This window comes from Mirounga angustirostris, unplaced genomic scaffold, assembly GCF_029215605.1.
Source record: "Mirounga angustirostris isolate CCGP_5_RB_7025 unplaced genomic scaffold, mMirAng1.0.hap1 SCAF_3, whole genome shotgun sequence".
NCBI classification, from domain to species: domain Eukaryota; kingdom Metazoa; phylum Chordata; class Mammalia; order Carnivora; family Phocidae; genus Mirounga; species Mirounga angustirostris.
This window is the reverse complement of record NW_026991711.1, coordinates 117,455,280-117,468,909: the sequence shown is the minus strand read 5'-3', so window position 1 is coordinate 117,468,909 and position 13,630 is coordinate 117,455,280. Positions and strand designations below refer to the sequence as shown.

The 13,630-nt window shown below is 38.0% G+C and overlaps 1 protein-coding gene across 1 annotated transcript; it reads right to left on the bottom strand.

The window, feature by feature from the left end:
• Positions 1-2,878: 2,878 nt before the first annotated feature.
• Positions 2,879-5,567, bottom strand: LOC123839126 (large ribosomal subunit protein uL29-like). The gene is made up of 2 exons (XM_045868492.1): positions 5,558-5,567; positions 2,879-3,276 (listed from the first exon to the last, which is right to left on the bottom strand). Exons 1-2 carry the CDS (start codon positions 5,565-5,567, stop codon positions 2,879-2,881), a joined length of 408 nt encoding a protein of 135 aa, XP_045724448.1.
• Between the last annotated feature and the right edge of the window lie 8,063 nt (positions 5,568-13,630).

The following is a 13,630-nucleotide window of genomic DNA, read 5'->3' as shown; positions in this document are numbered from 1 at the left end:
CTTGCTGCCTCAACCACTCCCTTGCTCACCTAACCTACATGACACTGCCTGAATCTGCTCCCTGGAGAAGATTTAGTCCAGTTTGAAAATCACTATACCAGATGGTCTCTGAAGTGTCTTCTACATATAAAGTCCTAAAAATCTTACATTTTTGCTCCTTTTAATTTTCTAGGTATCATATCAGTGTGTGTCTATTCATCTATCCATCTACCTTCTGTCTGTCTGTCTGTACCTATCATGTGTGTATGTATGTATCTATGTCTGATTAAGAAAACAGCTCTGGAATAAGAATGCCTGGGTTTGTATTCTCATTCTGCCACCTTACTGGCTGTGACTTAGAACAAGATAATTAACCTTTCTGTGCCTCAGGCCCCAACCATGGAAAGGTAAGGGGAATACTATCTACTTCCAAATGTTGCTCTGTGTATTACATATGTAAGTGTGTTGATCACAATATAAGAACTCAACAAATATTAGCCATAATTATTATAATCTGGGTAAATCTTTGACGTTTAAAATGAATTTTTAAAAATATATAAGGAGTGTAAGGTAACTAGGACCTTCTCTCTCAAAAACATCTCCTGAGCCCTAGACCATAGCGCTGGGGTAGGTGACAGCTGAGCTAAGGAGCAGTCTGAAGAAGGCAGAAGATGGGGCTGGGTCAGTGGTGCTAGTGAAGCAGAGGCTGGGAGCAAGCTCTTCTCTTAAAGTTGCTGACCATGGCAACAGAATGAGACCTTGCCTACAGTCAGGATAATGCAGTCTGAATGACTGTATACTGCCTTTACCCCTGTTGGACATTGCAGAGCTTCAAGCCCCTTGAAAACCCAACCCAGTATTTTTCCCAACTACTCAGGAAGTTTGGGTCAACTGACCTCATGAATGAATGTCAGCACTTATTTGATCCTCTATTTTCCTGGCCCAGACTCAGGACTCAGTTCCCTGGGCACTGTGGTGCCCTCTGCTGGGCATTGCCCAGCCAGTCGGCACTTCCCCTGGTGTAGCATAGAGGCTGCCATTATTCTGCCCTTTTTGTTGGGTGTCATTCACCTTGGTGCATTGGAGAACATAAGTCAGGAAAGTGTAATGTTCTTGGTTGAAGAAGGTGCCAACATCTCTCTCTTCATCTCTCTTGGCCGCACTGTTATGGAGTCCTGAGGCCAGCAGAAGAACCTGAGTGCATAGATCTGAGCTCTCTTTCTGCCACTTCAACATCTTTTAACCCCTACATATAGCCAGATCCTTCCTTGGGGAGGGGCAGAGGTCGGGGTGGGGGATCTGAAAGACAGTATTTACTTAAAAGCGATAACTTAAATGGAAAGAATCAGATCTACCATAAATTGGTGGATTTCAGACACATGCTTCCTCCTTTTCCTTCATATCATAATCACCCTATTGGGTGTCTGAATATCATAATCACCCTATTGGGTGTCTGAGTCCTTCCCTTCTAGAGATTTATGAGTACTCAGGACTATTGAGTAGTGGGTTGTTCACACAAGAAATTTTGGAAGGTTTGGTGTAGCTGGAAAGTGTTTCCAGGGCACTAAGTTTTTATTTTTTATTAAAAAAAATTTTAACCAAATACACATTTTGAGAAAAGCTGACTCTGCAGCAGTAGGTGGTTCTCCCCAGATTGCTGCCAAAGGGGCAGCTTGGCTCTGAGTCAGCTTCCCACATACAGATTGTAGTTTTAGTTTTATAGGAAATATTTTCAAGATAGTGAATTATGGATGCCATAATACTGGAGCCATGACTATTCTTTTGAAGTTCACACAAAAGGAATCCAGTAGATGTTTATATGCAGTGTTTGTAAAGTCATTGTTCTCTACCATACTACTGTACTTTTGCAGAGAACAGGAAGTAATATGCAGAGCCTGTCCTCCTTGCCAATCTTTGATTGTGGCCAAGGGGCATCATTATTCTTAAGGTCCCTCTGGGGCAGCCCTTGGGTCATCTTTAATTCCCCTCCCCCGCTTCACTTGCTGTGACTAGTCTGTTACTAACCTTCTCATTTATCACTCTGAAGGTCTTTCCTATCTCCATGTTACATTCTTCCTACTTTACACCTCAATCATGGCTTCTTAGTTTCTTCACTGACTCTAAGTGATCCTCTTCCGAACCATCCGACAAATTGTTGAGATTCTAACATTCCGTTTCATTGTCCCACTCAAAGTTAAGTTGACCTGCCCCACCATCCTTTCCTGCCCCCACATTCAGGATTGCACTTGACAACTAACTATGAGCTGAACAAGTTTTAAATGCAGCAGATACCATCAAACCAGTGCCTCCATTTGAAAACTTGAGAGGCTGGCAATTTCCATAAAAAGCCCACACAGTCCCTCTATATCCTTTATTCACATTCTTGTATTATTTGTGCCATTAGATTTGAGGCCAAGTCCACATCTCACATGTGGCCCCTGTGAACAGCTTCACCTCATAACCACTGCCCATGTCATGAGCAGACTGCCTTTGTGATCCTTTGCTTTACAAGACCTCCCCTCTCTGTTTATATACATAAATTCATATTTCTCCTCATCCATGAAGCCTTCCCCACAGGACCACTGCAGGCTTCACTGAGCTCTCTCTTCCCTTTGAATTTTTACAAATGCTAAATTGAGTGGCACAGACTAATTACAATGGGATTTCCATGCCTCATTCCATATTAAAGGTGTTCTGACTTACCCATTCCCTTTTGCCTGGAAGAATGTCAGAGGATAATCACTGGTTTTTGTTGTTGGTGTTGTTTTGTTTTGTTTTTGGTTTGCTTGTGCTATGGGCAGATAGAACATTTTCTCCAGGTGCCAATGCTAGCAGTTCTACTAGGGACTGGATTCTATCTTATGCTTACTTTTTTTTTTTCCTTCAGTTTGTGTGTGTTTTATTGATCCTGGTGCTCAGGCCTTGCATACTTCTGCAGTGAATATAGCTGCTCCTTCCACTGCTGCTTCTTGGTCTTCAGGTTCTCCTCCTGCTTGGTCAGCTGGTGGCAAAGGGCATGTGTCTTCTTGTGCTGCAGATCCCAGGGCTTATCCTTCTTACCCTTGTAGAATTTCCTGAGGTTCTCTTTCTGAGTCTGGCTGATGACGGTGAGAACACGAGCAGTGGGTTTGCAAACAGCTGGGATCTTGGACAGTTTAGAAGCCCTGCCACCTGTCACTTTGGCAATGTGCAGCTGGGACAGCTCCACCTTCAGGTCTTCCAACTGTTTAAGCAGCTCCTCCTTTTTGCTGTAAGGGTCTTGAACCTTAAACTTGGCCACATCTGCACTGTCCTCCGCTACCACCGAGGGAAAGAGCTCTCATGCTTAGTTTGTATCCCTGCAGTTTTTAATGTCTTGCTCTGCATGGAGTGGATACCATACATATACTTACTGATTGACTAATGGGTTAATTCTAAGACATAACCATGTTTAACATGAAACTATTACGTGGAACACACAGTCAATTTCAGAATTACAAGGTAAAGTGAAGTAACTGTTATTCTGGAGTACACAACACATATTTCACGACAGAGTGAAGCATACCTGCAAATAATAAAATTATGGCTAGTACTTATGGAGTGCTAAGTAAGCACATATTGCCCAACGCTGTTCTAGATGTCTTACAGTGCGAGGTAGATACTGTTATTATCCCATTTTTATAGGCAAGGAAACCAAAGCACAGCTATTAATTGTTATTTATTTATTTATTTATTTATTTGCACAGCTATTAATTGTAGAATCAGAATTTGAACCAATGAAATTTCATTCTGTACTCAACTACAGCATTAATGCCTTCAGATCATTGGAATATCATGGCTTATAGCAATCAGAAACAGCGGTAAGAGAAGTTTCCAAGAAGTCTGCAGAAGGGTTTGCTGGTAGGTTTGGCAGTGATTAAGCCAAGTGCCAATTTCTACATGTTCCGCTTGTGAAAAAGACTGTGAGCATCACTCATTTACCACCGATAAGCACTATAGGACATAGACGCAACATGTTCTAACAATCACCGCAGTAGTGGTGACTTCAAATGCAAGGACAACATAAGATACAAATTGATGATGAATATACTTTTAGAGATCTTGTTTCTGTTCATATTAATTAATGTATGAGACATAAGATTTCTGAATATTACATTCGTTTTTGTGTAAAAAGCCAGATAATAAATATTTCAGGCCTTATGGACCGCATAGTCTCTGTCACAGTTATTCAACTTGGCCATTGCAGTGAAAAAACAGCCATGAGCAATAAGTAAATGTATGGGTAAATGTACACATTTACCAATAATACCTTATTAACACAAATAGGCAGTGTCTTGGGTTTTTGGTCCATGGCCCTTAGTTTCCTGACTCTTGGTTTAGGTAAATAATTTTTGTCCTGTCAGTTTACGACTGGGATGATGGTGTCAAATCTATATCTTCCAAATTATTCCCTCTATAATTCTGTTAAGGACCACTGAATAATGAAACTACTTCTTAATTTCTCTGCCAGGCTTCCCTTATTCTTCCTATCCATGAGTTTCTAAAAATGTTAGAGCTCTAAAAGCAATAGCAAGCTCTATGCTTTGCATATTGCTTTATATCCATTCACTTTTAAGGACCTGGGAAAAGCACAAGTACACAATTTTAGTTTCTTGTAATTTAGATGTTTCAGATTTGCTTCCAACCCTTAATTCTCAAATATTCTGGGGTGAAAACATGGTAGCTGAAAGAAGGTAGTGATGGAAGGAGGGAATAAAGGAAGTCAGAAAAGGAGAAGAGAGGGAGCAGATGAGGGACTCTGAACTATAAAGAAAAAAATTTTTATGGTTTTCTTAACACTTAGGCTAATCTGATATGGAGCAATTTATGAAATACCTACCATGGATAGCATATAAGTATTACAGCCCTGTCTAATAAACACACAAAATTATTGCACTAAGTAGGTGTTACTTGGAACAACAGAGCCAACCAGCATGAAATATTTTACAAAATGGGCTTTTTCTTCAAATGCTACAATTTTAGAATGAAAGTATACAAGGAAATTTTATTTAATTTCTATTTGTATTAAATAACCCCCCCGCAAATGGAAGTGATAGAACATTGCTCTTGACTACAGAACAGTTGCTATAAACCAGGCAATGGTGAGTCCTCATTTGATCCTTCTGTTTACAGTGATGAGTATGACAGATGCCATGTCCAAGAATTTGATCAAGCTTGAGAGAGAGAAAAGGGATCTCTCTGAAGTGCTAGCTAGGCTGTGGGTATGGTCAGAAGATAGTAAATAGGGGCACCTGCCTTAGTGGTATGGAAAGACTGCTTTTCCTGATCTTGGCCTCTGGGCATGAGAATGAGTCTGTGGGAAACCACACACTGAGAAGAAAGTCAATGTATATTGTATTTAAGGAAATACTTATTTTCCTTAAGATGGATTGAGGTTGTGATTTTCTGAAAATTCTCTGGTAACATTTGCTGAAAATTTCTGTGTGTGTGTTAATACAATGCCTCTCTGCTGAAGAACCAGGAAGAGTGAGAGGGCTACCTGGGCCTAGGGTGGGTGGAGACTAACCTAGAGTATTGAAACTTCTTCACCCCACCTCACCATCCACCATGGTGGTTATTGGTGGCTAAACGTAGGTTTGGGACTCCATTGCTGCTGGTGTCTTATGGCTTGATCCTACAGGAAAAGAAACTTTTGTGGTCAGGCAGTAGGTTTCTTCTAAAAGGGTGTGTATAGAAGACAGTAATGTGGATGTGCATCCGTGGGATTCATTTGAAAAGAGCTTAACTTTGTTTTATGTTTTTTGGTTTTTTTTTTAACTTTTCTCACGAACTCTGGAAATAACCGTATTTAAAGGTTTTAAAGTTGTTGCCTTATGTTGGACTTGATTTTAATTACCCCCAACTTGTTTGTAAAGTGAGTTTCCCCTGAATCTTGTCGTGTGGGTGGTGCTTGGAATTAAGAGATGCATTATTAAAAGAATCCCTCTGTGGGAACCTGCATAGCAGTGTGGGTATGAAAACCCAGGGAGGTAGGGTGTGGGAATCTTTGGTGGAGCTGAGACCCATCCTGTGTGGGGGAAGCCATGGGGAGAAGCATCTGCCAACAGAATGGCATATAAGCTGGTGCAAGATCCCAAAACAATTTTCTCAAAATGAAAACAAATATTGCTGTCAAAATCAAAGAATCAACAGCCAGTTTCTGTGCTGATTCACTTGGCTTCTGTGTCTTACTCCTACAGATTGCCCGAAATAAAACATTTTAAGAACTCTGGTACCATGAGAAATTATCAGATGCATCTGGCTATAAATGTATTAATCTTACTTCCTTGCATTACACCTTTTAAGTTGTTCTCAGTAGTTGCTAAGAACAACCACTTAGGCAGCGCATCTTGTACCTGGTGTCTGTGGCTGTGTAGTTCCTCAGTTAGATTCAGATTATCGCTACCCTTGCCTGATTAAAACAGAATGGCATGTAATGACAATGTAAGTATTGGGTTTTCTCCTGTGTGCTCAGGTGGACAATTCAATGGTATTGTTGCTACTACCATTCTTATTCCTTCCATATTTCTCCTTTCTGCTTTAGAAGAAAAGGAGCCACTCTTTGGATGCTTTGTTTCTAGGAATGGGAGTGGGAATGAACACATGGAGATGGGTGCCATTGGAGTTAAATTAATTAATATTGAGCAGGTGGCATGGGCTTTAAAATCAGATAGACACACTTTGGGACCCTCATGCTTTTTTAACCTCAATTCTTTATCAGTAAAAGAGGGGATAATAATGGAACCTTTTAATTAGGATTGTTGTAAAAATTTATATGAAAAATGCACAAAAACATTTAGGACAATGCTTGGGTCATGGTAAGCACTCAATAAATGCTCTTTACTCAGTAGGTATTTCTTGAATTAATACCCAAATATTAAAGCTGATGAACATAACAATTTGAAAGATCCTATTACCATTTCCAGTGGGAATAATTTGAATTCTGATTTCCTGTATCTGATGCTGGCTAGGAGGTGATAGCTTCTCCTTTGCTCCCGATTAGCATCAATATGAGTGGGCTTTATGTAAATGAGACATTTGCATTCATAGTGATGACTGGTGGAATGAGTTCTAAATCATGTGGACTGTTCAGCACCTCATTTTCTTGGTTTTTTTGGTGTTGTGCTAATGCCCTGCATCCAGTGCACCTGGGTCTTCATGTCTGACTGAGCTGAAGTCATGAAACCAATATGTGAAGTCTCTTTTTAAATTAATGACATACGCTTCCACTTTTTATGTTTTGGGCAAATAAAAGTTTCCAAAGCAGCTATGGGCAATTCATAAATGAAGTGAAATCTCACCACTTAAATACTTACCTTTTCAAATTGCTGGTTCATTTGTATGCTGATGTTGGTGCTAGCATGAGCTTTTCATATCAGCATAACCATGTGATTAAATATGATAAATAATTTATTAATTTTTAAAAGTTGTTGGCATATTTTCCTTGCCAGGAATGTCTTTTCCACTCTTCTCCCATATGATAATAATAATAGTAATAATAGTAAATATAATAATAATAATAGCAGTAACTGTATTTATGGACTTGCTTTATATCAGGCATTGTTCTAAGTCCTTTACATGTTTTGACTAAATTTAATCTCAGCATCTCTTGATATGGCAGATGCTATTTAATTCCACTTTTACAAGTACAGAAATTAAAGCTCAGCAATATTAAGCAAACTGTTTAAGGCCACATAGCTAACTAAGTGGCACAGCTGGGATTTAAAGCCAGGCAGTTTGTTCCAGAGTTCATACTCTTAAAAATTATACTATGCTGTCTCTCCATTTAGTTCATTCTCAAACTTTCTTAAAAGCTCAGTTCATTGTCACTTCCTCCTGATCTATTTCCCCCGCCCAGCATACCCCTCCTTCCCCAATTCCTATGGCATTATTTAATTTATGTCATTCATTTGTCATTTAGGAACCTCTACTTGGCATTGATAATTAATTAATTGTTTTCGTGTATAGGTCCTGTCTGTCCCCGTGCATCATGCCTAGTAAATGTCTCCCTTGGAACAGGTGGTGATGGGTGAAAAATCCTCACTTTGAGAATATCTCTCTATACGGGAATAGTGCAACACAGTTTTATCAGATATCAAGGAATAAATTCTTTTCCCCTATTTGCAGATATATGGGGTAGAAAACCAGTCTGAGGTAGGAGGAAAACTAAACATTAAGGTTCTTGGATTCAGTTCTTTGTTGCTTGTGTGTGAATGATCATCTTGAGTCCATATGTTTGGAGAGTTATTTTACCCTGGCCAACATTTTACTATAGAACTTTATTTATTAACATTAACAAGAATCATGGGACTAGACCCTTATGCCTTAGATGGAAAGTTTACACCTACAAAGAGAATCCAGAGCAAGGCAATTAGCACTTATGTTTTTGAGTTGAATGAATGGAAACCATCTGAGAATTAGAAAGCATGCCAAAGTAGCCAGCACAATGGAAATCAAGTTTTCAGAAATGGCTAACTGGATCCTGTGACGGCATAATCATTTCAGAGACATTCCACAGCCACAGTTTCTTAAAACCCAGATTGCATTGGTTTCTTTCCATACACATCATGCCTAACTGCTTGTTCTACAGAAATTTTTATTCCTTCTGTGGGAGATTTGCTTCAAAATGGGACAAAAATTCTCTTCTTGTCAGTTGGGAGTAGGTGAACTAGATATGGCTGAACTCAGGAACTGGAGTTGGAGCATCTAGTATTTGGTGGGCTCACTTGACCAGTGGGACAAAGAAATCCCCATTGTAAATTTCACCATTGATGGTCATCAGGCAAGAATCTGTATTTACACAAGTAAGTAATGAGGGAAGCTAGAGAATGCCCAGTAGAATTCCATTGTTATACTTTAATTTCCCCCAAATCATAGATGAGAATCATGGCTGCAGTGCCATGCTAACCTGATATCGGCATTAGCTTAAAAATGTTTTTAGGCAGAAGAAAGCAACAAAGGAGAGACTTCTTTGTTAGCATCTATCTGGAAAACTGGCATGATAAAGCAGCACACCACTGCTGCTTTATCTGAAAGAGGGGAGGAGGGGCTGCTCTTTGGATAAATCCAAAGAGGTATCGATTTTCTAGTGCTTTTTTGGAAATGCCCATGCTGCTTTATGTTGCATTTTCATTCACTCATAGTTGCTTCTGCTAATAAAGGTCCTCTGGTGGCAGTAATTCTTCTCAGCAGAGTGACGTCCTTTAGCAATGAAATCCTTGGTGTATTCACTAACATGAAGTGCGATCTGTCCTTGCACCTGGTACACATTCAGTTCTGCAGAGAGTCACATTGCTATTTATGCCTTTTGTTTAGTCACACAAGGGAACTAGAACAAGAAGTGTAGATTTTCACCTTGGCTTTTGCAAGGTACATTATGAGCTGTACAACTCCTTAGAATGAGCTTGGCAGTCCCTAGTTCTTAGGCAACAGTGATTTGCAACTGGACGTAAGGAAAAGGGACATTAATTGCTAGTAATTAGTAGTTCACAGAGTTTTTTTTTTTTTTTTTTTTTTTTTACTGTGAATTAATCAATCTCCTGAGAAGAATGAGAAAAGCAAGAATGAATAGAAGAGCAAGGTTTTAGCTTTAAAATCCAAGCATTTTGAGTTTACTGTCATACCAATGACTCACTCTAGTTTTATTTTGTGGCTCACAAAGATATATGTCACCTTCCCTCTTTTAAAATTTAATATTATTTTATCAAAGTTCTACATGTACGTTAAATAACTGACTGTACATGTACATTATTGAAAAAGCCAAATCTTTTACAAAGCTCATAATAAAAAACAGCAATCTCTGGCTCCACTCCTTTCCTCTTTAATTCTTAGTCTCTGGAGGCAACTTCTTTCAACTTTAAGCTGTTTCTTCTGCTGTTTACTGCCATATTTCTAATAACTTGCTTGCAACATCATTTCTTGTTTTTTTTTTCAGCTTTGGGTCTTATTTACTGACTTCTTCCTATGGAAGGTAAAAACTTAGTGCTCTTAATAAGAAACCACGTCCTGCAACCTCAGGATACACGCCCCCTCTTCATCTTCTCTTAGTGTGTTGCTTTATCATTTTTGATTGCGTCAATATTCACCAATTACACTATTGGTGTAATTATATAAATTGGTGTAACTATATAAATATTACTCAGAGATGTGGTGTATGCCAAGGTATAGTTACATTTCCTATCTTTTATAAGTTTAGGTTTTCCCAGAGTTAATAATTGGCTTTCTCTGTCTCTCTCCTTCTTTCCTTCTTTTATCTTTCCTTAGGTTTCTCTGTACTTAAGCAAAAATGATCACTAACTCATTCTCAGCTGTCTGCCAGAAGTGTAAATCTCCTCTGCAATATACCCAGTCCCTATGAAAATATTAGGTAATCAGTTTAGGTCCTTTTGTTCTGGGAGGGGGAGAGCTGGAAACACATCCTTCTGGGGGCCCTCCTTTCTGTTTGGATCTGGACTGGTTGCTTACTGGACCCAGTGTGTAACTGCCACCTGCGATTCCTCTTCATACCCTAGGAAAGGGTCTCTTTGCTTGACTTCTATAATGGATCCCCTGTTCCCTAGATCCCATGTCTTTCTTGGTTTTCTCCCATAATTTGGTTTAGAACATGTAGATCATGATTTTGTTTTGTCCTCACACGATTTCTTGTTCAGTCAGGTAGAGCTGTCTAAGATGAAAGCCGTATTTCTGCAGAGTATTTGACATTACTGCCCCTGAGTTTTGGGCTTCTAGTGTTGCTATAGAGAAATCTGATACCATGGTGATCCTTGATCCTTTGAATCTGGACTTTTCATTTTTTAATTCTCCCTGGAAATTACTGAATCTTTTCTTTGTCCTGAAATTTTTAAATGATGTTCCTTATAATAACTTTTCTTTCATTCCTTTGGTTACTACTTTTAATCTGGAAACTCTTGCCTTTCAATTTGGGGAAATTTTCTTTAAATTAAAAAAAAATTCCCCCCCTTCTGTTTTATCTATTCTTTTTTTTTTTCTAAAACTCTTATTATTTGGATGTTGGATTGCCTGAATTGATCTTTTCTCTCCTGTATTTCATGTTTTTCCTTATATTCTACCTTTTGAGAGATTTACTTAATTTTATCCTCAAATCCTTTCATTGAAATTTTAATTTCTTCTATTATCATTTTAATTTTCAAGAAATGCTTTATATTTTGTTTCCTGAATGTTCTTTTTTTTGGCTTTTTTTTCTTGTTTCATGGATATAGTGTCTTTTCTTATTTTTCTACGTATATGAATTAACCTTTTTCTTTCTGAGTGCATTTAGTTTTTTCTTCTCTTCCCTTCCTTATCTGTTTCTTTTCAGACAGTTTCTGTTTGTTTATTATTTTGGTCTCTGTCTTTTACATTAGAAGCCTCTCTCTAGTGTCTGGTGACACTGGGCTGTCCATTTACTTTTCCCACTTACCTGATTATGTTTGTAAATTTGAAGACTTTAATGTGGTTTCACGTCCTCTTGTCTTTTGAATTATTGTCACGTGCAAGTATTTTACATATATGTAAAACCTTGCAAAAAGCACTATGATCATTGTTTTGCATAGTTAAAATTCATTTGTTTTAATATTAATTTCACATCTTGCTTTTCCTGATGTTCTTCATTCATCTCTTCATTTCTTGGCTTCTGGGATCATTTTCTTTCTGCCTGAAGAATTTCCTTCAGTGTTTCTTTTTAATTCGGGTATGCTGGTGATGACTTTCTCAAAGCTTTTGTTTGCTGGAAAAGCATTTATTTAATCCTGATTTTTGAAGGGGATTTTCACTAAGTATAATATTGTAGATTGGCAGTTACTGTCTTTCAGCATTTTAAGATAGACTTCACTGTCTTCCGTCTTTCAACATTTCCGTGGAGAATGCGGCTCTCAGTTGTATTGTTGTTCTTTGGGAAGTAGTACGACCTTTTTTCTCTGGCTACTTCTAAGGTTTTTTTTTTAGCAGTTTTACTATGCTGTAACAAGGAATGGCTTTTTTTTTTTTTTTTAATCCTGCTTGGGATTTATAGCACTTTTTGAATTTGTGGGTTAATGTTTTTCACCAGTTTTGGAAAATCTCAGCCATTTTTTCTGCACATAGTGTTTCCATTTAATTTTTTTTCAACATGTGTTTTTTTATCCCCCAACTTTATTGAGATACAATCAACATACAAAACTGTATAAGTTTAAGGGGTTCAAAGTGATGATTTGATATATGTTATGCTGATATGTATGTGTCATATTGCAAAATGATTGCCCTAATAGGGTTAGTTAACACACCCATCATCTCACATAGTTATCTTTTGTTTTGTTTTGTGGTGAGGACTTTTAGGATTTACTGTCTTAGCAATATTCAAACATACAACATGATATTGTTAACTAGAGTTACCATGCTGTATATCCTTAGAACTTAAATTCATCTAATAACTGGAATTCTGTACCCTTTAACCACCTTCACCCATTACTCCTCCTCACTCCCTTCCCTGGCCCACACACACACCGCTGGTAACCACTAGTCTACTTTCTATTTCTATAAGTTCAATTTTTTAGATTCCAAACACAGTGAGATCATACTCTATCTTTCTCTGTCTGACTTAGTTCACTTAGCATAATGCCTTCAAGTTTCATCCATGTTGTCACAAATGGCAGGATTTCCTTCTTTTTTATGGCTGAATTACATATATAATATAATATGACATAATATAATAATATATATGTATGTATCACATTTTCTTTATCCATTCTTCCATCAATGGTGATATGACAGTGAATTTAGTAAAGAAAACCCTCCTCTTTGAAGAGCCTTGCATTCAGCTGGAGAATATGGCAATAAACTAATAAATATATATTATAATGTCAGTATGATGTACAAGTCATAAAAATAAAGCAGGGTAAAAAAATACAGCAGGGTGATATTGCTTTAGATAGGATGATCAGAGTCAACCTCTTGAGGAGTGACTTTGAGATCTGAACAAGCCAAAGGTGGACCCAGTGTATATCATGCAAGGAAAATGAAAACAAAAACATGTCATCTAGGTAATTGGTCAACACTGTGGCATAATACTTGCATATTTAGAGTTAGAAAAATCTTTAGTCAATTTATTTTATTTGGTAATCCAGATCCCTGTTCATCTAGGATAATGTTCTTTAAAATGTGTATGGTAGACCAGATATACGAAGATTACAGATATCTGTTCAATTTGGCACACCTTTATTGTATCTAAATCCAGTAATGTTTATGATAGATTTTTTATTTGTAGTAAGCAAAATTCAGGTCCCATTTGCCATTTCATCTATATGAAGATATTTATTAGATTCACTAGGAACTATCTTCAGAATCACTTTAGAAAAACATTGGCTCCATGGGGCGCCTGGGTGGCTCAGATGGTTAAGCGTCTGCCTTCGGCTCAGGTCATGATCTCTAGGTCCTGGGATCAAGCCCCACATGGGGCTCCCTGCTCAGTAGGGAGTCTGTTTCTCCCTCTTTCTCTGCCTCTCCCCACTACTCTTGCTCTCTCTCTCTCTCACTCTGTATCTCTCTGTCTCAAATGAATTAAAAAAAAAATATTAAGAAAAACATTGGCTCCAAGGAATACAGATGGGTTAGTTTTCTGATTTTCTGTAAACTGCAGCAAAAACAATGAAGTGAAGTT